At 40.1% G+C, this 25,545-nt stretch overlaps 1 protein-coding gene across 1 annotated transcript; it reads left to right on the plus strand.

The window, feature by feature from the left end:
* The first annotated feature begins 5,502 nt into the window (after nt 1-5,502).
* On the plus strand, nt 5,503-25,176 carry TMEM19 (transmembrane protein 19). The gene is made up of 6 exons (XM_068970153.1): nt 5,503-5,814; nt 7,779-7,892; nt 16,853-16,990; nt 17,383-17,637; nt 18,790-18,999; nt 20,887-25,176. Exons 1-6 carry the CDS (start codon nt 5,688-5,690, stop codon nt 21,048-21,050), a joined length of 1,008 nt encoding a protein of 335 aa, XP_068826254.1. The 5' UTR covers nt 5,503-5,687; the 3' UTR covers nt 21,051-25,176.
* The last annotated feature ends 369 nt before the right edge of the window (nt 25,177-25,545 follow it).

Consider the following 25,545-nt stretch of genomic DNA (forward strand, 5'->3'; position numbering starts at 1 on the left):
CAAAGGAGAAAAGGAAAGCTATACCCATTTGAATGAAGAGTTCCAAAGAATAGCAAGGAGAGATAAGAAAGCCTTCCTCAGCAATCAATGCGAAGAAATAGAGGTAAACAACAGAATGGGAAAGACTAGAGATCTCCTCAAGACAATTAGAGATACAAAAGAAACATTTCATGCAAAGATGGGCTCGATAAAGGACAGAAATGGTATGGACCTAAGAGAAGCAGAAGATATTAAGAAGAGGTGGCAAGAATACACAGAAGAACTATACAAAAAAGATCTTCACGACCAAGATATTCACGATGGTGTGATCACTCACCTAGAGCCAGACATCCTGGAATGTGAAGTCAAGTGGGCCTTAGAAAGCATCACTACGAACAAAGCTAGTGGAGGTGATGGAATTCCAGTTGAGCTATTTCAAATCCTGAAAGATAATGCTGTGAAAGTGCTGCACTCAATATGCCAGCACATTTGGAAAACTCAGCAGTGGCCACAGGACTAGAAAAGGTCAGTTTTCATTCCAATCCCAAAGAAAGGCAATGCCAAAGAATGCTCAAACTACCGGACAATTGCCCTCGTCTCACGCTAGTAAAATAATGCTCAAAATTCTCCAAGCCAGTCTTCAGCAATACATGATCCGTGAACTTCCAGATGTTCAAGCTGGTTTTAGAAAAAGCAGAGGAACCAGAGATCAAATTGCCAACATCTGCTGGATCATGGAAAAAGGAAGAGAGTTCCAGAAAAACATCTATTTCTGCTTTATTAACAATGCCAAAGCCTTTGACTGTGTGGATCACAATTGATATGCTTACTATAGCATTATTTGAATAACAAGGAAATAAGATATTTTATTAATTTTTCTGAGTATTAAATATTATTTAGTACTTTAATTTTAAAAACACTATCTTAAACATTCACTAAAAGACATTAAGCAAACGATAATGAACATGATTCCTATCCTCAAGTCTGTAGGGAAAAGAATATTTTATTTGTTTATTCCTGCCTTACCATCTCCCTATCGCCCTTTTACAATAAGTTGAATCTAAAACAACATATCAGCCTTAGCTGCCTAGGCTTTTAAAATTTGTGCTCCAAAAGTAAAAAAAAAAAAGAAAGAAAGAAAGAAACTTTGGGTTCAACTTCAAGAAAGCAGATATGTGCTTGTCTTTTTCTGTTTAGTTATTTAAGTAGTTCAGTTCAGTTCAGTCACTCAGTAGTGTCCGACTCTTTGCCACCCCATGGACTGCAGCACGCCAGGCCTCCCTGTCCATCACCAACTCCCGGCGTTTACTCAGACTCATATCCATTGAGTCGGTGATTCCATCCAACCACCTCATCCTCTGTTGTCCCCTTCTCCTCCCACTTTCAATCTTTCCCAGCATTAGGGTCTTTTCAAATGAGTCAGCTCTTCGCATCAGGTGGCCAAAGTATTGGATTTTCAGTTTCAGCATCAGTCCTTCCAATGAATATTCAGGACTGATTTCCTCTTGATGGACTGGTTGGATCCTCTTGCAGTCCAAGGGACTCAAGAGTCTCTCCAGCACCACAGTTCAAAAGCATCAATTCTTCAGTGCTCAGCTTTCTTTATAGTCCACTCTCACATCCATAGATGACTACTGGAAAAGCCATAGCTTTGACTAGAAGGACCTTTGTTGGCAAAGTAATGTCTCTGCTTTTTAATATGATGCCTTGTTGGTCATAACTTTTCTTCCAAGGAATAAGCGTCTTTTAATTTCATGGCTGCAGTCACTGTCTGCAGTGATTTTAGAGCCCCAAAAAATAAAGTCTGTCACTGTTTCCGTTGTTTCCCTATCTATTTGCCATGAAGTGATGGGACCAGATCCCATGATCTTAGTTTTTTGAATATTGAGCTTTAAGCCAGCTTTTTCACTCTCCTCTTTCACTTTCATCAAGAGGCTCTTTAGTTATTTCAGACCTTGTTATCTCAAAATACTCCATTCTCATGAACGTGTGTTTTCATGCTTTTAACCACTAAATCTTTATATATTGCCAGTACTTTAGCTTTGTCATTTAGCAAACTCGCTATCATCTTTTTAAGTATTAGCTCTGATGCTCCCACTCTGACACTTTCCTATAACATATCAAAGTAACATAAGCACTTCTCTCCTTAAATCCTGTTTTATGCATAACGTGGATAAAGTCATCATCTCATTATTATTGTCTACACATATATTTTCATTTTCTGTGTTTCTTCAAGGCTGTGTGTGTGTTTTGTTTTAGGCTTCAGGGTCTGACATGTATATGTGAAAGTGAAAGTGTTAGTTGCGCAGTCCTGGCCAACTCTCTGCGACCTCATGGACTATCTCGCCAAGTTCCTCTGTCTGTGGAATTCTCCAGGCAAGAATACTGGAGTGGGTAGCCATTCCCAGGGATTGAACCCAGGTCTCCTGCACTGCAGTCAAATGTGTATGTGTGTGATGGTTTGGGCCTCAGGGATCTGACATGTATATTTTAGCCATTAGCACATTTAGATTTCACAAAATGTAAAACATTCCTTTGGCCTAGATTCAAAGTGATTGTACACAGAACACACTGATATTTTCCTAGCATCAGTTAGGTGGTTTTTGCCAGTTGATGATTTTTACAATTGGTGGTGGTTGTGTAGTTGCTAAGTCCATGGGATTTCCCAGGCAAGAATACTAGATACTAAGTATCAAATGTTTACCCCAGAAAGTGTTTATGTCAAAAACCACATAAGTAGGTATTTACATTGTGAAATTTAAAGATTATTAGTCCAACAATGAACTTTCAGGCTGTTGCTCTGATTATAATAACAATTATCAAACTGAAGTTTTATGAGGGAATGAAATCTGTGGTAAAACAACTCTGTTGGAAACATTTATGTAAAAGTGTTCAGTTTCTTAACTTCTCAGAGCCTTTACTGCACTCTCCCAGTCCTTTGAGGAAACAAACCTCATATCTGAACCTTAAATTTTATTGGAGGTATTTTGGAAGGCTTTCCTCCTGGCTCAGATAGTAAAGAATCTGCCTGCAATGCAGGAGACCAGTTGATCCCTGGGTTGAGAAGATTCCCCCAGAGAAGGGAAAGACTACCCATTCCAGTATTCTTCCCTGGAGAATTCCATGGACAGAGAAGCCTGGCAGGCTGCAGTCCATGGGGCAAAGAGTCAGACACAGCTGAGCAACTAACACTAAGACTATTTTGGAGGGAAGGTGGGAGTGGGGGAGGGTCACATATGTAATAATAGCATAATTTAGAAAATGCTTACCCAGAAATTCTGCTAGAAATGGCTTTTAAAGCAAATAGAAAAAGACTTTGTTGAAATATTTTCAGATTATCAAAGTCTATAAACATTATCAGATTGTAGAATGATGTTTCTTTTTAAAGAATATTTTAGTTATGTCAATTCCCCCCAATTGTTTCAGCTCTAAGAGAGAATAACTTATTTTATGAAGAACAACGGCAGTAATTGGACATCCGGAATAAATGGAAGAGCACTATTCATTTGAAGAGTCAATCATGGATACTGTTATTATTTAATCTGCAAATTTAGCTAACATATTCGTGAGAGAGAAAATCATCCCTGACAGTCAGGAACTAGCCTGACACAGCTGGACTTGAGTGTTGTCAGAAGATGGCCAGACACAGGTTTCCTATTGGACATAAAAATCTCATAGAACAGGATCAGGCAAGAAGACCCTGCAACCATGATGATGTGAAGGGGATAAATAAGCAATACCAGTTCATAACTTTGTCTAAGCAAAGACAAAAACAAGGTCACTTATTAATAATAACTCTACCCAGTAGTCTAGTATCGCTACAATTGGCCAATATGCTTTCTGAAGTAATCCAATTGTTTACCTGCCCTGAACAGACCCAGACTAAAGTGGGTACATAATCTCTGCATAAAGAGTATATATGCATGTAGTGAAAGAAGTCCCTTACTAAAAAAAAGAAAAAAAAAAAGAAGTCCCTTACTGTTTAGTCCTACTTGACAAATGTGGTTTTCAGGTAATTAATCAAATGCTTCCCTGGCAATTAATCAAATGCTTCCCTGGCGGCTCAGCTGGCAAATAATCCGCCTACAATTCAGGAGACTGCTTGGATTCCTGGGTCAGGAATATCCACTGGAGAAGGGATAGGCTACCCACTCCAATACTCTTGGGCTTCCCTGATGGCTCATCTGGTAAAGAATCCGCCTGCAATGCGGGAGACCTGGGTCGGGAAGATCCCCTGGAGAAGGGAAAGGTTACCCCACTCCAGTATTCTGACCTGGAGAATTCCATGGACTTTATAGTCCATGGGGTCGCAACAGTAGGAGACGACTGAGCGACTTTTACTTACTTACGAAAGGAAAGCGTTTTAAATAGTCTTTGCATGTAACACTGTGTTTTCAAAAAGTAATTACTCTTTTAACAGGTTAAAACACATTTGGATACTACGTCTGAAAGTTGCTGCTGCTGCTTACACTGTCAGCAATTAGCGGGAAAAGTTCAGAATATAATGTCATTATCAATTGCTGATGACTCAGCAAACAAAAATTAATTTCAAATAAAATGTGAAGTCACAAGATTCAGATTTTTAATGATGACAAGCTGTTCTGCTTTTTAAGTGAACTGACTGAATTCAGACTTCAAATAGGAGAGGTGCGGGAACAGATTTTCCACAGTTCCAGATAGTAACTGTTTGAGAGTTCAATAACATGAGCTTTGTGGAGCTATCTGTATATCTCTAGTGGTCAACAGTGTCCAGAACCTTACAGAACGACGTTGTTTTTAAACGACGTTCTCAGTCAAAATTCCCTTTCTACAGCCCAATACGTCCTTTTCCCCTAAAAAGTCCGTTAATATTGTATGGCATGACCAATTCATCCGAATTTGATGCTTGACATGGACTTAACTGGATCTCAATCCACTTGCTTTCATTCCTCTTACTCTCATGGTGGCGGTTTCACTTTTCCGCTCTTGGGGATGACCTCAAACTCAAGACCTTTATATGGTGTTCCAGTTGCCTAGATTCTAAGAAGCACTACAGACGCACAGGGCACTAACGTCGGCACTCGCTCGCGGGATCCTCCAGGCCTCCCTGCCCTTGGAGCCGCCCATTAAACGCTCCCTTGAGCGAGGCCACGCCCGCGGTAACCGCGGGGCATGCGCGCAGGAGGCGCGTCTCGGGCGCAGAACAGAGGGCAGGCGCGGGCGGAGATCCGGGGCTCTGCGCCCGGCCGGCTGGACCAGGCCTCGGGAGCCGCGCGGCCGGCCGTACGGAGCGACCACGCGCGGTCGGGCGGGACTCGCCGCCGGGACACCCCGCATCCAAGTCCCGCGTCCCGCCCCTTCGCGCCGCGGGCGCCCGGCCTCGGCGCACGGGCCGGCGGGGAAGGCGGAGCTCGCCGCCCCAGGCCTCTGGTTGGCTGCCTCCTCTTCCCTTTCCCGTTCGCGGCGGTGAAGTTCTGGTGTGAAGTAACCGAGCTCTTCGAGCAGGCGCCCAGCACTGGTGCGGCTTGATTTCCTCGCCTAAGCTCCCGCGGCAGTGCTCAACCCAGTATCTAGAAACAGTGTCGGTTTGTACTGTTTTCTCGACTGGTGACAAATGTTAGCATTTATGTTCGCCTCTACACGAATGTTTTGCTGGCCACTTAGCTGACTTTATTTTTCTCCGAAACGCGAGATAGGTTCTTCCCCAGGTGTTTATATCCTTATTTTTCATGCAAGATCTTGACAATACATACAAAAAATACATAAAGATGATGACTAATATAGTTATATTGAGCCTGATCATTTGCATTTCTTCAGCTTTCTGGATTATGTCTATGACTGCAAGCACCTATTATGGTGAGTATGAATGTTCTAATTTGTCTTTAATCGGTGAAAGAGGGAGGGGGGTTCATGTTTGGGAATGCATGTACACCCGTGGTGGAGTCATGTCTATGTATGGCAAAACCAGTACAGTATTATAAAGTAAAATAAAGTAAAAAAAAAAAAAAATCGTCCCATTTTGAAGGTCAAAACTCGTATCCTCTGAAGGGTTATAAACTGTTTATTTAACTTCTGTGGCCTGACTTGGATTTACTAACATGGAAATATACAGTGCCTTGAACATTTTAAAGCTTTTAATAAATATTGTTTGTCATACTAGTTATACCTGTTTCAAAATATGTTTTATATTTTATGTAATTGTTACATCTATCTTGATGAAAAACAAGTGAAGTGAAACATAATTTTGCAAAGCAATTGCAGTGATACTTTTAATAAGAATATTTATAAAGTTCATCAGTTTCATGTGGCCTGTAAAAAAAATGAAAATAAACGACAGTGTTCACATTTGGAGATTTGGAAGATTTGTCTGCTGTCTGGTCACTGCCGAAGAGCAAAATTGTTTTAAAGCCTGAAGCCAATTTGCATAAATGTGAGGCACTCTGAACTCAGAACTTGAAGGTTTTGAAGCTGCTGTAGAGTACAAGTATGCTTCTGTACAGATTCCTTGATGCCCCTTTATACAAACAGAACACTGTTCAGTTGAAAGGAAAAGTAAAAAATAGAGTGAGAAAGTGAACTCTTATAAATGGTGATAAGTGATTGCCATTTTAGACCTTAGTCGTTTTGCAAAGAAATGTTTGAATAATCTAGTGAATGTTTTCCAAGATACAGATTTCTGGCTGTTCATTGATGGTTCCCAGTAGGGGATGAGGGCTTGGGGAGGGAGGTAAGTAAGTAACACTGCCCCTACTTGGGGCAGTGTTAACTATGACTGGAACTAAATAGAGTAAGCCAGGATTTGTAAATGTAAGTGACCCCTTGGGACCAGGCACCTAATGCAGGTAAGTGAAGCTGTCCAAGGCTTTTCTTTGCATGTTAAGCACATGAGAATAGTTTGCACTTCTAGAAATAGGATTTTCCCAGTTTTTTTTGTAATGTTTCACCCTCTTTGTCTTGCATTTTCCTTTTTTTTATTTTTTTTAATATTTATTGTTTTAGTTGATGTACAATATTATATGTTACAGGTGTACAATAAAGTGAGTCATAATTTTTAAAAGTTATGCTCCATTTATCGTTACTATAACATTTTCCAAGTTTTGGTAGAAATGTGGGCACAAGCAATAGTTCACATTTATAATCACTTTATATTAAAGGGGGGACTTTAAATGGTAACACCATGAATGGTTGAAAGGAGGTGGTTTCTCTTCCCCTGTGGTCAGTTCTGCCATGTGAGCCTGAACATCCAGGTTTTGAAACAGGAAACAAGAGTCTGGATTTTTTATACTAAATTTCCTAATCTTTATTGATAATTATCTGAAAAAAATTATGCTAGCTGAAACAAAGCAAAGCATGCCACCTTTGGTAAAATCAATTGCTAACCTTTGAATCCTGAGGTGTGTATGTAGCCTGTGGGAATGTTACCTTTTTAAGAAATCTCTGTGAAAGGCAGAGAGAGGAATAATTGGATTGTGTTAAAAAAAATTGGATCCTGTTTGTTCTATGCAGTTCTTGAGGTTGAATACGTGCCTCCTTTCCAAAGAAAGAACCAGAAATGCATTTCACATCTTCAAATATGTATCAAATACCCATTATTATAAATAGTGTAAATGGTCTTAAAACTTAGGACTTACTTTGTCACTCACCAGTAGGATTGTCTCTCTTAAACAAGTTTCAACGTAAATATTTTACTTTGGTGGCTTCATCTCAGTTTCTCTACTTACAACAGTATTTTAATCCAGAATGCAGTTATCAAAGCTTGCACCCAAGACTAACCTGTGTAGGCTTGACACAATTTATGCTCTACTTCTATAATTTTTCAGGTAACTTTCAGCCTGTTTCTCCCTGGCGTTGGCTGTTTTCTGTTGTTGTTCCTGTTTTGATCGTCTCTAATGGCTTTAAGAAGAAAAGTCTAGATCACAGTGGGGCTTTAGGAGGTATGTTTTTCTTTTGAACGTTTGGCGTATAATAATTGCTTGCTTATGTAATTTAAACATGTGGCTTCTAAATTCTGAACATATGAGACTATAAATCACAATGTTACTTAGTGTAGACAATGATAAAGTTATGCATTGTTCACCATTCCTATTCTGCCAGAATTTCGGATGCTAACATATTCTTTCAGTGTGACATACAAATTGAACTTTGTAGTTGATAACAAGTAAATTAGTGGGATAGACTTTTGAGGACCTTGATTACTCAGCTGCTGAGTTGGATTAAATTTTCTGCAGGCAGACACATTGGAGCATTTTACCTCAAGGTAAAATGGAGGAGCCATTGGGAAGAATGTGCTCGGTCATGTCCAGCTTTTTGGGACCCCAGGGATTGTAGCCTGCCAGGCTCCTCTGTCCATGGGATTCTCCAGGCAAGAGTACTAGAGCCGGTTGCCATTTCCTGCTCCAGGGGATCTTCCCTATCCAGGGATTGAACCCAGGTCTCTTGCATCTCCTGCACTGCAGGCAGATTACTTTCCACTGAGCCACCTAAGCCCATTTTGGGAAGAATAGCACTTGGAAATTACTATTAGCAGCCTCAGGCAGAGTAGACCCAACTGAGTATTCTCAAGTCTTCAGAATTGCAATGAGGACAGGCCATTTATTCTTCTGGCAGATATTTATTAAGCATTTACTGTGTGCCACTCTGCTAGAAACTGGGGGAATAGCTGTGAACAAGGGCAAGGTTTCAGATTGTATGGAACTTCTATTCTTTAGTACAGATAGATAATAAAATACATAAACCTTTTCATATAATGATAAAGTTTATGAGAAAAATTAAAGATAATAAAGTGTGAATATTGGGGAATGTGGGACATTGTTCTGTGAGTAGGCTCAGGATTAACCTTTGTGTTAAAAGAGGTAGTTTTGAACTGGGACCTAAAAATGTCAGAAATGAGAACTGCAAGAAGCATGTTCCAGGCTTGACAAAACAAGCAGAAAGGCCCTGACATGTTCAAGCCTGGTTTGTTTGGGAGTGAGAATAAGACTCATTCGACTGGAAAAGTCATGAGAGGTAAACATTAAAGAAAGATGCAATGGCCAGATAATACAGAGCTGCGAAGCACAAAAAAGATTTTATCCCAAGCTAGAATCCCCTGGTCTCAAACCAGAGGAGTGATGGGATCTGATATGACTTTGGGATTTTTATATCCTGCCAATGGTATAAGCCCCAGGACATGAGGATTCCCCTCAAATACGTCCTATAGGCTGGGATCACTACACAATGCTGATATTTAGAACTGGCAGGTCTCAAAGCTGCCTACCCAGCCTTCAAGAGGCTGCTCATCATTAGAGCTAATGTATTGTAAACGTGCTCTCCTCTGTGTTCACATACAGCAGAATTTTTATAAAGTTTATGAACTAGAGTGGGCCTTCATGGAGGCTAGATAGTCTGATAGGTGAAAGAACAAGCACTAGAATCAGGCAAGAAAGAGTTTGAATAATGGCTGGAAAGTCGTGGGACTTAACCTCCCTGTACCTCAGTTTTCTGTTCAGAGAAGAGGCTTTTTAACATCTAACCTAGAAATTAACATGCCATTGTAAATCAACTATACTTCAACTTTTTAAGGATTCAGAAGATGAATAAATGCTTCCTGTGCATTAAAAATATCCAGCCTAGAGAAGGACAACACCATGAAAGTAACAGCTTAAACTCCATGGCAGCTCATTTCCAGTAGTGCCTTTCAAAGTCCAGGAAGGGCCCTAGCAGAGTGCTTCCATGGTCCTCTGGTTTTGTACATTTTTCAGAGGTAAAAGATTTAAAAAAAAAAAGCAGGCTCCCAATTTGTAAGTTTCAAGACCCACAAAATTCTGATCTACCCCTCATTTCATTCTTAGAGTTGCAGCAAGAATGAAATAATTTCTGTGAAGTTTTTAGCTCAGTGCCTAGACACATAGCCGGCATGTATAGGGTGATTACCATTATTAGGCACAGGACCTCGGGGAAGCATGCTCATTCTCGTTCTTCAAAACTGAGACACACTCTTCAAGTTCTGTTGAGGAATTGAGAAATCTATCATTAGCACTTAGCAAACAATTTGAACAATCTCTGATTAAATATAATAATAATATAGAGTTATGCTTCGCTAAAAGTGTTTTTTCTTGGGCAGCCTTGCCTTGGTTTTCATTGTTCTTGACCTGTGGGAAGAAGCATTAAGGTCTTGAAGTGCTGTCTTCCTTTGACTTCCATGCTGTTTATTATCCTGTTTTCTCCTCTTAGTTTTCTTTTTTTTTTTCCTCTTACTTTTCTGATCTCCACTTTCTTTTCTTTCCTGCTACCATTTCCTTTTCTGCGTTCTAGCCCTTGGGCCTCTATTCCTCTCCTACTTGGCTTGATTTAGAATTAGAAGATAAACATTTAAATCCTGGCATTGCCACCTCTCTCTCTGTGAACTTGGCTGTGGCACCTATCTCCTCCGAGCCTCACTTTCTTCCTGAAATAGATCCTTATGGGCTTCTTGGTGAGGCTCAAACAAGGAAATGTGTGGGACACCATATCTCTTTAGTCTGTGAAGTCTTACACAGTAAACTCCCCACAGACAGACCGTACCATACGCTTCTGTTCCCCACGCTGTTTGAATGGTGCTGCACACTGTTGTAGCAGTGCTTAGGAAATACATGTGGATGGATTTTAAAACCTCCACTCTCTACCTAATCACTCATTCTATAGAAAGTTGGTATCTTTTTTGTTTGGAGCTTCTTTTCCCCTTAAGAATAAAAAACTGTACTGTTGATTCAAAGTATATCATCGTACTTGGGAAATCTGTCCTAACGTGTGACTGCAAGTCACTTAAACTTCATCTTAATGACTATTCCCACCTGTAAAATGAGAAGGAATAATAATGTCTATAGCACTGACTCATTGTGAGGAGTCATACATATGAAATGATTAGCATAGGACCTGGCACTTAAAATATGTATATTATAAATGTTAGTATTGTTTTCCTTCCACAATTACTATTATAGTCATAGGGATTTTATTCAGTTTTGCCATAACATGTCTTTAGTGTGCTTTGAACTGAGAAGAGTTTCAGAACATCCTCAGGATCTGGGTATTTGGAGTGCTCTCGTCCCCTCGAGAGAAAGAATACTTCTAGAATAAGGAGAGGATCACATAGGGCCTATAAAGCGCTGTGCAAGTGATCTGCTCCAGTCTAGTTATTCAGTGTGTTCCTTTGAACATGTCTGTGTAAATAATTTGTCATCAATCTCTTGATAAGTTTAAATTTAATTTCACTTGTCAAGACTCTCGGGTTTATTGATTTTTGCTTTTTTTAATTCATTCTTGCAATAAATATTTAGTTTGCCAGACACTGTTTTGGGCACTGAAGACTAAGAAGTGAAGAAAATAGGTAAAAATTCCACTGTCAAAGAGCTTACATTTCTAGTCAGGGGAAGCAGATGAGAAGTAGGAGGTGTTTGAGGCATTTAAGCCCAGGAAGATGCTGTAAGGGTGATGGGAGTGCACAGCCAGTGGGGTGTTGTCAGAAAAGGCCAGTGGTTGTGCTTCACGTGGTCTCACAAAAGTGTCCTTACCTCTTTGGTTATCATAGTTCAGGTATGGTTTTCAGTCTTTTCAAATAGAAATCTCATTCAGTCAGGTACCCAGAATTGATCAGAGCCAAGGAAAACTGGTTTATGTGGCCTACTGCCACAAGGGACTAATCAGTGAGCCAGAGTGATACTTTATTAATCTGATTAAATATAGAACTCCTGGGCCAACTGGATGCAACCATCACTATTCAGGTCAGGCCAGTTGAGAAGTCAGCTTGTATTTAGAAGGTTGCTTTTCAGGTGGCTCAGTGGCAAAGAATCTGCCCGCCAGTGCAGGAGAATTAGCAGACATGGGTTCAATCCCTGGGTGAGGAAGATCCCCTGGAGGAGGAAATGGCAACCCACTCCAGTATTCTTGTCAGGAAAAATCCCACAGACGGAGGAGCCTGGCAGGCTGTGCTCCGTGGGGTCAGAAAGAGTCGGACACAACAGTGCAGACACACCTTACTGAGAAACAGTCAGTAATGCAAATGCATAGTTCAGAGTGTCCTGACCTTGGTGTAGTATTCAAGTCTGCCAACCTCTGGTCCTCTTGGCCTTCGTATTCTATATTTTGGGCTAACCAGCCTTCTTTTGATTCTCAGTCTTTCACTAAGCAATAGTATATAGGATATAATTGATTAGATTTGAGTTTATTAGATTAAAAAATTCCAATCATACCTTTCCCTTTTCTGCCTCCCAGAGATTATTCCCAGGCCCCTTTGGTTGCAATTCTAGGTAACTTTCAGCCTAGAGATCTCTTCAAGAAAATTGGAGATACCAAAGTAACTTTTCATGCAAAGATGGGCACAGTGAAGGACAGAAATGGCATGGACCTAACAGAAGCAGAAGATACTAAGAAGAAGTGGCAAGAATACACAGAAAAACTGTACAAAAAAAGATCTTCACAACCCAGATAATCACGATGGTGTGATCACTCACCTGGAGCCAGACATGATGGAATGTGAAGTCAAGTGGGCCTTAGGAAGCATCACCACAGACAGTTATTGCAGAGGATGGCATTCCAGTTGAGCTATTTCAAATCCTAAAAGATGATGCTGTGAAAGTGCTGCACTCAATATGTCAGCAAATTTGAAAAACTCAGCAGTGGCCACAGGACTAGAAAAGTCAGTTTTCATTCCAATCCCAAAGAAAGGCAAAGCCAAAAAATGCTCAAACAACCACACAGTTGCATTCATCTCACACGCTAGCAAAATAATGCTCAAAATTCTCCAAGCCAGGCTTCAGCAGTTTGTGAACCGAGAACTTCCAGCTGTTCAAGCTGGTTTTAGAAAAGGCAGAGGAACCAGAGATCAAATTGCCAACATCCGTTGGATCATCAAAAAGCAAGAGAGTTCCAGAAAAACATCTATTTCTGCTTTATTGACTATGCCAAAGCTTTTGACTGTGTGGATCACAACAAACTGTGGAAAATTCTTCAAGAGATGGGAATACCAGACCACCTGACCTACCTCCTGAGAAATCTGTATGCAGGTCAAGAAGCTTCACTTAGAACTGGACATGGAACAGCAGACTGGTTCCAAATTATGAAAGGAGTACATAAAGACTGTATATTGTCACCCTGCTTATTTAACTTATATGCAGAGTACATCATTCGAAATGCCGGGCTGGATGAAGCACAAGCTGGGATCAAGATTGCTGGGAGAAATCTCAATAACCTCAGATATGCAGATGACACCACCCCTATGGCAGAAAGCAAAGAAGAGCTAAAGAGCCTCTTGATGAAAGTGAAAGAGGAGAGTGAAAAAGTTGGCTTAAAGCTCAACATTCAGAAAACTAAGATCATGGCATCTGATCCCATCACTTCATGGCAAATAGATGGGGAAACAGACAGTGGAAACAGTGTCAGACTTTCTTTTTTTGTGCTCCAAAATCACTGCAGATGGTGACTGCAGCCATGAAATTAAAAGACGCTTACTCCTTGGAAGAAAAGTTATGACCAACTGAGACAGCTTATTAAAAAGCAGAGACATTACTTTGCCAACAAAGTTTCATCTAGTCAAAGGTATGGTTTTTCCAGTAGTCATGTATGGATGTGAGAGTTGGACTATAAAGAAAGCTGAGCACCAAAGAATTGATGCTTTTGAACTGTGGTGTTGGAGAAGACTCTTGAGAGTCCCTTGGACTGCAAGGATATCCAACCAGTGCATCCTAAAAGAAATCAGTCTTGAATATTCATTGGAAGGACCGATGCTGAAGCTGAAACTCCAATACTTTGACCACTTGATGCAAAGAGCTGACTCATTTGAAAAGACCCTGATGCTGGGAAAGATTCAAAGCCAGAGGAGAAGGGACAACAGAGGATGAGATGGTTAGATGGCATCACAGACTCAATGGACATGGGTTTGAGTAAACTCCAGGAATTGGTGATGGACAGGGAGGCCTGGTGTGCTGCAGTCCATGGGATGGCAAAGAGTAGGACACAACTGAGCGACTGAACTGACTGATTCCCACTATCAGAGCTATTTATAGACAGTGTTGTCTCACTTCCCCAGATCACATCCGCCAGTTTCAGAATTAACATGTTTTAAACTCAGAAGATAGCCATAATCCTTGAGTCTTCACATTCTTTGAAAGCTTCCCATTGTTACACGTATTAAGTCCTTAGCACTGAGGAACCATTAGAGATGTTAGAGGTGGGTTGAAGAGGTGGAATAGACATGTCCTGGAGACAGCAGTTACTAATCTAAAAGTTCAGACATAACTGGGAGATACAAAAAATTCTAAGATTTTTAGACTACATCAAATAAATCATTCCTTTGAAGCATGTTGCCTTCAATTTATTCCACATTCTGAACCTATCCTCAACTTGAACATTGATTGCTTCACGTGGTATTTTGCGGTGGCTGAAGTAAAGGGCAGCCCCCTGGAGAAGGGCGGGGCATGGTGTTCTTGAGGGAGAAAGACACTGACTGTTACTTCATATACATCCGTATGTTTTAGCTTTCCTCTCCGGTGCTTGTGTACTGCGAGCATGTGTGCGCATTTGCTCAGCTGTGCCCAGCTCTTTGCGATCCCGTGGACTATAGCCTGCCAGGCTCCTCTATCAGTGGGATTTTCCAGGCAAGAATACTGGAATGGGTTATCATTTCCTTCTCCTGTGGGGGTGGGCCTTCCTTGATAGCTCAATTGGTAAAGAATCCACTTGCAATGGGGGATACCTGGGTTTGATCCCTGGGTTGGGGAGATCCCCTGGAGAAGGGAAACGCTACCCACTCCAGTATTCTAGCCTGGAGAATGCCATGGAGTGGGTAGCCTGGGTTGGACAGGACTGAGCGACTTTCACTTTTCTCCAGGGGATCTTCCTGACTTAGGAATCAAAGCCATGTTACCTGCATTGGCAGCTGGATTCTTTTATCACTGAGCCACCAGGGAAACCCACTTGTGTACTACTTGTGTAATATATTAAAAAACAATTGAAAAGAATTAAAAGTTGGATAACATAATAACATTATTATTATTACAATAATAATCATAATTGCAATAATAAGGTGATTGTTGAAATTTTGCCACTGTAACTGCTATTTAATATTATTGCTAATGATCCTCATTAACATTTATTAAGGACCTCCTATGTGCTGGCTTATATAATAAGCATATTATTAAAATTATCTCATTTAACTTTTCACAGTAAGCCAATGAGGTAGGAGTTATTATCAATACACTAATGAGAAACTGAAGCTTAAAGTTAGATAACATCTAGTTATTCAATAGTAAGTGCAGCAGTTGAGGTTTTAACTTCAGAATGTTCAGCTCCAGAGGTGGAGCACTTTATTACTTTATTAGTACTTTATACAGCGTTATCCTGTTTCTTGCACTCTCAATTAAAATGTACTGAACTTAAGTAAAATGCCAATAATCAAGTAATTCAGTGACTGATGAATCAGTCTAGATTGAGCTAACCAATGGAAGGAATTACTTCAGAAATAGGAATCTGGGCCCTTGTTCTGTTATTTAATACTTAATTTATTAAATACATAGTAGCATACTTAATTGTTTAATATCTATTCTGTTACTTAGTAGACTTTTGTTGTATTATTTAATAAAAATCTTCATATAGTAAAACTGAATATATTTAAGAGTTACAGAGAGCAGAGATTGTCCACCATGCAGTTAGGGGTGGAAGAGGTTGTAGTTAGTAATTATACTAGCAGGTAGCCTGGATAGGGCCATAGAAGATAGCTGTGCCTGAACGTGCTCATCACATTCTCGAAAAATGCAAGGCTGGAAGTACTCATCTATATGCATGAATATATATGCATGAGTGTATTTTTGTATGTGTGTATTCCCTTGCTTTGTCCACAAAAAGCAAATATATCTCAGTAGACATGGACAGACCATGAGCCTAGATTTTGACCTCTAATATCCATTCCCCACTGGAATGAACCAGACAGAGCTCCTTAGAGAAATGGCTGCTTTCAGGGCTGGGGCAAAGTAGGTTTAAGATGAGCCTCAAGCATTCTGTTATGCCAGGAAGAAAAGAAATGCTTAAAAATAGATACAGAGAAAGATCATGCCGTATGAATCCAGTTTTGAGCTTATCCATTTTGTGTGTTTTGTCTGATATTGGTGTAGCCACCCGTGCTCTCTTTTGGTCACTTATTTGCATGGATTATCTTTTTTAGTTCTTTCACTTTCAGCCCATTGTGTTTTTAGATTTAAAGCAAGTCGCTTGTAGTCAGCATATAGTTGGACCAGTATTTTTATCCATTTTGCAGCCTCTGTTTTTTTGATTTGATCACTTAACCCATTTACATTTAAAATAATTATTAATAAGTAGAGACTTATTTCTGTCATGTTGGAATTTGTTTTCTGTGTGCGTCTTTTCTCCCAGATTCACTCTTGGATGGTCTATTTACTGAATTTCTTGTAAAGTGGAAAAAAAATCCCAGGTATGGAGGGGAAATGTAAAAAATAGAAACTTGAAAGCCTATGCTGCTGCTAAGTCACTTCAGTCGTGTCCGACTCTGTGCAACCGCGTAGACGGCAGCCCACCAGGCTCCCCCGTCCCTGGGATTCTCCAGGCAAGAACACTGGAATGGGTTGCCATTTCCTCCTCCAGTGCATGAAAATGAGAAGTGAAAGTGAAATCAGTCGTGTCCGACTCCTAGCAACCCCATGGACTGTAGCCTACCAGGCACTGCCGTCCATGGGATTTTCCAGGCAAGAGTACTGGAGTGGGGTGCCGTTGCATACTGTTTGGTAATGTCTTAGTTGGTAAAAATGTAAATATATTAGAAATGAACATTTCCAGTTTTAATATGAAAATAACTGAAAAAATTCATTCTTTTTTTCACAGTATTAGTGTATGGACTAAGTGTAATTTTGTATATATGTGTTTCTTTCAGGGCTCGTGGTTGGATTTATCCTAACCATTGCAAATTTCAGCTTTTTTACCTCTTTGCTGATGTTTTTTCTTTCTTCCTCAAAACTTACTAAATGGAAGGGAAAAGCAAAGAAGCGTCTAGATTCAGAATACAAGGAAGGTAAAGTGAATTATATTTAATGTCACTTAAATTAGTAACTTTTATTCATCTTAACATACCATAAGCATTTAATCAGAACCTGTTTAGACTCATGAAACATAAATTTTATATGAGAGTTACTTAAAGTAGTGGCCTGATATAGTTTATTATTACTTTACCATGATAGTAAGAACAGCAGAATTTTAGAAGTACTAAAGTCTATCATTAATTATTCTGAAACAGTATAGAATGTGGGCAGCGTTGTCATCCCACTTTTAGTCATTTTAAAAATTACAGTCATTTTTCTTTTCTTAAATTTTACAATGTAAATTAGGAGCAGTTATAGGTAACTGCATGATTTTCCTCCTGAGGAGGAAACATCCTTGTGCTTTTCTTTTCTTGTTGGATCCTAGGTGGGCAGAGAAACTGGATTCAGGTGTTCTGTAATGGCGCTGTGCCCACAGAGCTGGCCCTGCTGTACATGATAGAAAGTGGCCCTGGGGAAATCCCAATAGACTTTTCCAAACAGCACACTGCTTCCTGGATGTGTCTGTCTCTCTTGGCTGCACTGGCCTCCTCTGCTGGAGACACATGGGCTTCAGAAGTTGCCCCTGTTCTGAGTAAAAGCGCGCCAAGGCTGATAACAACCTGGGAGAAAGTTCCAGTTGGTAAGTCTTTAAGTTTCTTTAAAAAAAAAAAAAAAAGTGAACAGGGACTTCCCTGGCAATCCAGTAGTTAAGACTCCGAGGTTCCACTGCAGGGGATCCGGGTTCCAGCCATGATCAGGATCTGAGATCCCTCATGACACACAGTGTAGCCAAAAAAAAGCCTCTTGATTTATTGTGTTTCTTATTTAAAAGCCTTTTAAGAATTTGAGTTTGGGGTCTCCCCTAGTGGTCCAGTGGCTAAAGCTCCATGCTCCCAGTGTAGGAGGTCTGAGTTCCATTCCTGGTCAAGGAATTAGATCCTGCATGCCACAAGGAAGAGTGAGGACCTCACATGCCAAAACTGAAACCCAGTGCAGCCAAATAAATAAATCATTTTTTTTTAAAGAGAGAACTTCAATTTTCCCCCTTAATTGGAAAATGACTATAGGCTATTAAACTGGTGATAATAAGTAATATTTGCAGGAAGCGTTAGGAACTCCTAGATAAATTGTATGCAAACATAGAGATTGACCTGCAGGCTTCTCAGTAGGAAGGGAAAAGGAAAGAAATGGTAGAGGATCTCTTGGGAGCTTGTTACCTGGTTAGTGCTTTGATGTGTATCTCATTTCCCCATTATTGTTACCAACTATTGCTCCTGCTGTTAATAGTACTACTACTGCTGCTTTATCATCATCTCCTCCTCTCTTTCTTCTCCTTTTTCCTTCCTTTTGTCCCCTTCATCATCAGCAGCAGCTGCAACATAACAATTAATATATTTGAGTACCTGCTATGTGCAAAGCAGTGTTCTGACTGCTCTCCATTATTACTGTTTACTCTTAATAATCATGTGACTTGGTCCTTTTATTGTTTATATCTCACAAACAAGTAAACTAAGGCATAGAGAAGTTACATAACTTTATCACAGTCACCAAGCTTGGAAATGACGGAACTGAGAATGAAACCAGGCAGCCTGGCTCTCCTAAACTCACTGCTGAAAATGTCAGGAATTATTGAGGAGAAAAGCCACTCTAAGTAGGAGGGTCTTTGGATTGCATCAGAGTGAATCCTTTCTTTGAGTTGGTTTTGATTAGACGGGTACCAGATGCTTTGCTTCTTTTGACTGCATGTGTTGGCTGATTGTTCACCAGCTGATTTTATCATGTTCTTCTTTAGGGACCAACGGAGGAGTGACGATGGTGGGCCTTGCCTCCAGTCTTCTTGGTGGAACCTTTGTGGGCATCACTTACTTCCTCACACAGTTGGTTTTTGTTAACGATTTAGATATCTCTGCTCCCCAGTGGCCAATTATTGCATTTGGAGGTCTGGCTGGATTACTAGGATCAATTGTGGATTCATATTTAGGAGCTACCATGCAATTTAGTGGTAAGAACATAACCTTATTATTGCAACTTCTTGGTGTATTAAAGAAATGAGGTCTCAGCCACACGAAGTGGTAGTAGTGCCTAGCCGTTTCAGAGAAGATATGTTTTAGACATATCTCAGATATGTCATGTTTATGGACAAAAAATTCTAGGACTGTATTTTGACTAATTGTAAACAAGTTATCTTAGTTTCTTTTCTGTGGAAAGTGGAAAGCATCACAACAGAGATTCTTCATGTAGGACTGTTTTTTTCACCTACGCTGCTGGTTGATCGCTAAAGGTAGTAGTCTGATCATGACACTGAATAAGTGTGTCCTTAAAACCGAAAGAAGAGGGACAGGGGCTTCCGTGGGGGTGCGATGGATAGGAGTCTGCCCATCAGTGCAGGAAACACAGGTTCGATCCCTGATTAGGAGGATTCCGTGTGCCATGCAGCAGCTGGGCCTGTGTGCCAGCACACTGAAACCCGCCGTGCGGGAGCCCGTGCTCCGCGGCAGGAGGAGCCCGCACGCTGCAACAAAGGGACGCTCTCACTCTCCACAGCTAGAGAGAGCCCAGGCAAAACAGTGACACCCAGTGCAGCCAAAGACAAAATAAATGTGTTAAAAAAAAGAGAAAGAAATGGGGAAGAAATACACAAAAGGAAAACAGAGAGATAAGATAATAAAAACAATCCCAAAGACACAGGTTGTTAAGGGAGCCAGAGTAATAGGGCAAAAAGTCGGTCATACAGTTTTGAATTTCTTATTCTTTTGTGATAAACTGACTGAAAGAGAATTATTCCTGCAGAGCAATGAGTAGAAGCTATCCAGGGAATGATCATGCAGGAGACAGATGGCATTTGTTTATGGGATTTTAATCCCAGGGAAGCAGAATTTGGGAGTCAGACCAATCTTATGCCCCTCTTTCCATTGGTTTTCCAAATCCATTTGAGAAATAATTCTTCTGCTAACCTGATGCTACACAGATGATGTACTTTTCTACTGTGACGTCATGTCTGCTAGTCCTGCGTCAAGATACATAAGCGTTTTCTCCAACATTTTCTGTGCTTTGCACCTAAGGCTTGTCTGTCATGTCAGTGTACCAACTGGTTCTCTTTGGTGTGTCTTTGCTCCAGCCTCTGACCAACCACATCTTCTCCTTTGATTCATACAGTGAAGAGGCTGGAAGTCTCCAGACAGTTCCCCAAATACAGTGCTCCCAGTCTCTCTTCACACCCCCGTATAATCTGGTTCCACCAACAAAACATCTGCTCTCTCAGCTTCATTAGTCTTATCTAGATGCTGGGAGGAAGCAGTCGGATTTTAATTTATACTAAAGGGTCAGTAACCATACATACAACACATTACGCAGAGCCTAGGTTTTATTCTAAACTGAGTTCTTACTTGGAAATTTCTGATCATATTGAGTGGGTTGGGAAAAAAATGTGGGCTGGGGGGCAGATTGGATTCATCTCTGTGTGCCTCCTTTGTGTGAGCACCTTGCTGGGCCTTAGTGTCTATTGTAGAGGTTGCAAAGGTGACCCCTGCTTTCAGGAGCCTTCCATGTGGTCTTAGAGGGGAGCCCCTGGGAAGGCAAGCCCAATCTGCCAGTTTCATGCCACCTCTGCTTTTCAAGGCCTCCCTTCTCCTTCTGAAAGAACTCCAGCATTCTTGAGAGGCCAGTATTGAGGCGTACTGAGACCCACTTCTTCAAGGAGGCCTTTTGTAACCATGGGTTCCAGGTCACTCACCATGTAGGTATCCACTAAAGTCATTCTTTGAATGGCTAAGAATCTTTACAAGTTTAGCTTCTTTAGAGGGGAAAGCTAATTTGGTTTTTGGCTGTTGTTTTTTTTTAAATCAAGTCATTTGGATTTTCCACTTCATTGACTTCTTTTTCATTCCAGGTTTGGATGAAAGCACTGGCATGGTGGTCAGCAGCCCAAGGAAGGAGGTGAAGTACATAGCCGGGAAACCCATTCTCGACAACAATGCTGTGAATCTGTTTACTTCTGTCCTCGTAGCCCTCTTGCTCCCAACTGCTGCTTGGGGTTTTTGGCCTAGACAGTGAACTTTATTTCATTTACCAAAGTTAAAACTATGATGAATTTAGCTAAGCTTGCAATTCCAAGTTTTATCCTGAGAAGAATAACTGTAATGACAAAGCAGAAGTGCCAGTTTCTCCTCTAGTCCATTATGACGGCATGCCACAGTCTTCCTCTCTGTGTGTGTTTCTAACAGCTCATATCTTCCCAGTGCAAGACACGACTCAATTTAGCTATTTTTCTTCTGCTGAGTAGAACTTGAACAGTGAAGTTATAATGTCCCAATATATTGAACTGAAAGTTCCTACATGGTAGATATAAATTTTGTTTATTTAAATCAGCAAAGGGACTAAAAGTGATAACATTCTTAAATGATTGAGTTGTGATGGAGAAATGCCTCCCTGCCAGTTACCCAGATGTCATACCCATTTTAAGTATTTAAACGAATGTGTGTGGAAGCCTGCGTAAGTGTAGTATCCTGGACTTCTCCCGTTACCTGCCACTTACTACTGTAAAAAGTGTGGAGCTTGGTTCCTGGTGAGCTGCAAGGCCTTCTCCACGTTTATTCTTCCTTCCCCAGAGTTAGTGATGGAAAAAAAAGTAAATGTCTTTTTCCTGTGACCATTAGAATGCACACAAAAAAGATTATTTTTAAGTAAAAGCAAAAGAGATACCTGAGATCTAAACAGTGTGCACCTTTCTATGTATTTCAGTTGGTCTCTGAGCAGAAGTTATCTTAAATTTAATACCTTTAAGGTGTTTTGTAGCTTTCTTTGAAATTTGTCTATGAATGTGGTTTACATTAGCATCTTGACCAGTGAGAGTCACTGGAAAATTTGTGCAATTATTGTTTCATTCGCTGTCCTAGAATTCACTGGAAGATGCTGTGATTTCCTATTAAGGTATGCTCTCCTCTATTACAGCCTCAACCAAAGTGAATGCTACTTTCAGTTACATTCTTCAGTTTGATGGAAGTGCTAAAGGAGTTTAATATAACATGGATTATTGTGCTAAAAGTATTTTGAAATATCTCTCATGTGATTTCAATATCTTTCTTCCCCTGCCCCTTGTTCACTCATAGAAAAATTGAGGAGAGATTCATGAATAAGCCACTATCAGAGTGGAGAAAGCTTAGAATTCTTTATTGGTAACTGCTTCAGTGATTATCTAGAAATGACTTGGTTCAAGAAGACTTTTTTAAAAAACAGTTGACATACTTAAGCCTTAAGACAAACAACTCAGTGGGTCTCAACCTATCTGCTTTGTGTATACATTGACATCACCTGAGCATCTTTTTAAAGAAATACTTACATCTGCGCTTCCTCCAAAAATTCTGATTTATGTGGTCTGGGACACAGACTGAGTATTGGGACTTTTTAAAGCTCTGGCTGCACCTTAAAATTGTGTTTTTAAACACAATTTTAATAGGGAGTTTTTAAAAACACTGTTGTAAAGGCTGCTCTTTAGACTAAGTAAATCAGAATGTCTGAAAGTGAGATCCATGCATGGGTTATTTTTAGAAAACTCCCTAGGAGAGTCCAGTGTTTAAACAGTTTGAGAACTATGAAATAAGAATATGCTGTCCTTAGTCATGCTTGACTCTTTACAGCCCTATGGATGGACTGTAGCCTGCCAGCCTCCTCTGTCCATGGGATTTTTCCAGGCAAGAATATTGGAGTGGGTTGCCATTTCCTCCTCCAGAAGATCTTCCCAACGTGGGGATCGAACCCACTTCTCCTGTGTCTCCTGCATTAGCAGGCAGATTCTTTACCACTGAGCCACTAGGGAAGCCCCAAATTAAGAATATCTTTATACAAATGTCAAATCATTATGCTGTACACCTAAAATTAATGTTGTATACCTGAAGTTAATGTTGTATATCATTATAGTTCAATAAAAATAAATTAAAAAAGAATACCCCATACCTAAAAGTCTCAAAAGAATGGGGCTTTTCATTTTTATGCAGACAGCTATTAGCAACAGTACTGGGTGCTGTCTTTATGGATGGGTAGCTTCTGCTAATACGGAGTCTTACATGACTGCCCAGATCATTTCTCTGTCGTTTTTTGTATGCAGCTTGTGTGTTCCTACAGCTGTTCTAACATTCCTCTTTTCTCTTCTCCTGGAGATTTAACCTCATGACATTCTTTGGGGAAGACATACTCATTGGAACCATTTTGGGGTTTGGAGGAATCACCACATTGGTAACAGTTTGGGGACATATGCTTTACAATCCTTTATTTGAAAACCAAGGGCTACTTGTGTTTTGGAATCAAAATTTTTCAGATTTTAGACAAGTGATAGGGTAAATATAAAATATTTTATGTAAAACTGTGCAAAGAGTCTAGAAGGACCCCCATTACCAAATACACTGATATTTCTGTGGTGGATATATGAATACCACTAATAAATGTGATAACTAAAGATGCCGAGAGCCTCAGATCAGGTCAGATCAGTTTTTGTCACAGAATTTAGGAAGAAACTCTCTGTTTGCAGAGCATGTTTGGATATGATAATTGTAGACTTTTTAAAAATGTGCTTTTTTAAAAAACAATTTTCCATGTATTAGATATTTTACTATAACCATAAACAGTTTATGTAAAAAATGCTTTTCATAGAAAGAGCTCCATGGAGGCATTTACTAAGTAATACGTGTACTGCTGCCTACCTAGGCAGCCTAAAGGCATACATTCTATTTCTTGCCATACTCTCACACAGTAGAAAAGAGCAAGGTATATCTGGCTCAGGGCAGCTCCTAAAGGAGATCTGAAGACTTCAAGGAGTATTATTTGAAGACTCATCAAAGGGAGCCATTAAGAGAACAGTGAACTGATAAGGCATTCCATTCGTAGCTTTTCTCATCACTTAAGTTATCTATGCCTTGGCCCACGTGCGGATGGTGGTAGTTTAGTCACTAAGTCATGTCCAGCTCTTGTGACCCCATGGACTGTAACCTGCCAGGCTCCTCTGTCCATGGGATTCTCCAGGCAAGAATACTGGAGTGGGTTGCCATTTCCTTCTCCAGGGGATCTTCCCGACCCAGGAATCAGTATCTCTTTCTTTTTTCTAGCTGCTTTACCTGTAGGATGCTGAGTCCAGAAATGCCAACCTCATCCCAATTAGGCATAGACTTAGTATAAAGAACAGTCACGTGAGGTGACATGTTGTAGACGTTGCCACGTGCCTGCAGTGCAGACAGCTGCTGCCTGTCTGCACCTGGGCATCCTGGAGCCCCACCCCCTGGTGTTCCTGATGCCACCACAGTGAGAGGAGACTGCTTAGCCAGCAGATCCCAGGTGACTTGCAAGAGCTTTCAGCATGAGTGCACAAATGTGCAACTGCACCATGGAGTATTGTTGCTATAACTTCAAATGGTTCTGAACATTTAAAAAATAAGCATTCAGTATATGTTAATTAAGTTGTTTGAGCCTAATCAGCTTTCCTGTTTAAGAGTCACTAAAAGTTGATGATCAGGAACATATTTCTGTAAGAAAATTTAAAAACTAGTTTGGTTACCTGAACTTTACAGGACTGCCGTGATGCCAGTGTTTCTCAATCGTGTGACACAGTTCTAATGGCTTTGGAACTAATGGATCAGGAAGTGATTGTAGAAGGGGTAGGGTTGAGGTGGGTTAAAATGGCAAAGCTCCTGAATTTATTTTTCCTGACAATACATGTTAATTCCCTTTCATTTATCATAACTGCATCCTTCAAAACTTATTTTATACATGTGGCAACTCTTTTTTTTAATGTTTGAATTTTTTTTATGTGCAATTCATACTCTGAATCTATCCTTCTTTTTAAAAAATTGTAACACTAGAGGTCAACTAAAATATCCTTTGCCTCTACTGTCTCCTCAACAAATCTAGCTTTCTCCCACCTTCAAGATAACAACTGCTAGAAATTTGAGATACTTTCTAGATATTACTTGTTTTGAATGTCTTTTAATATATATAAATCAGTCAGATTTTCTTATCATTTGCACTGTCATTTTGCTGCTTTAGGTCAGGTACTTATACCCAAGAAAAACCTATTTAGGAAAAATGATCAGAAGGATATATACAAAAATATTAATGTGTTACCTGTTATGATTATAGATTATGTTTATTTCTGAAATAATTTTTAAGCTTATGATCTATTAATTATTTGCCAATAAAGCTACTGTTAAAATACTTATGCAAATCTATGAGGTTTTTGTTTTTGGCTGTTTGTGCTTCTCGTGGGATTTCAGTTCCCTGGCCAGGGATTGAACTCGGGCCTCAGCAGTGAAAGCACCAAATTCTAATCACTGAACAGCCAGGGAATTCCCTAAATACTTTTCTAAAAGTCTGCAATCAAATAAATTTCTTCTGCAAATGAAAAAATGCTTAGAGTAACCAAAATAATCTCTGGGAATAACCTCTCTTCCCTACCACCCTTCCCCATTGTTATTTTAAATGGTATTCCCTCTCTTTATAAACAGCCTTATTAGCAATGAATTTGAAAAGTAAAATAGGGTTTCAAGCAACATAAATCCAGTCA

Source organism: Capricornis sumatraensis, chromosome 4 (assembly GCF_032405125.1).
Source record: "Capricornis sumatraensis isolate serow.1 chromosome 4, serow.2, whole genome shotgun sequence".
NCBI lineage: Eukaryota > Metazoa > Chordata > Mammalia > Artiodactyla > Bovidae > Capricornis > Capricornis sumatraensis.

Bases quoted from the DNA above. Each gene is read 5' to 3' on its own strand.
- TMEM19 (XM_068970153.1), top strand. From the start codon at position 5,688: ATGCAAGATCTTGACAATACATACAAAAAATACATAAAGATGATGACT. The intron at 7,893-16,852 runs GTATGTTTTTCT...TGTTTCTTTCAG, and splicing joins TCACAGTGGGGCTTTAGGAG to GGCTCGTGGTTGGATTTATC. The intron at 16,991-17,382 runs GTAAAGTGAATT...GTTGGATCCTAG, and splicing joins AGATTCAGAATACAAGGAAG to GTGGGCAGAGAAACTGGATT.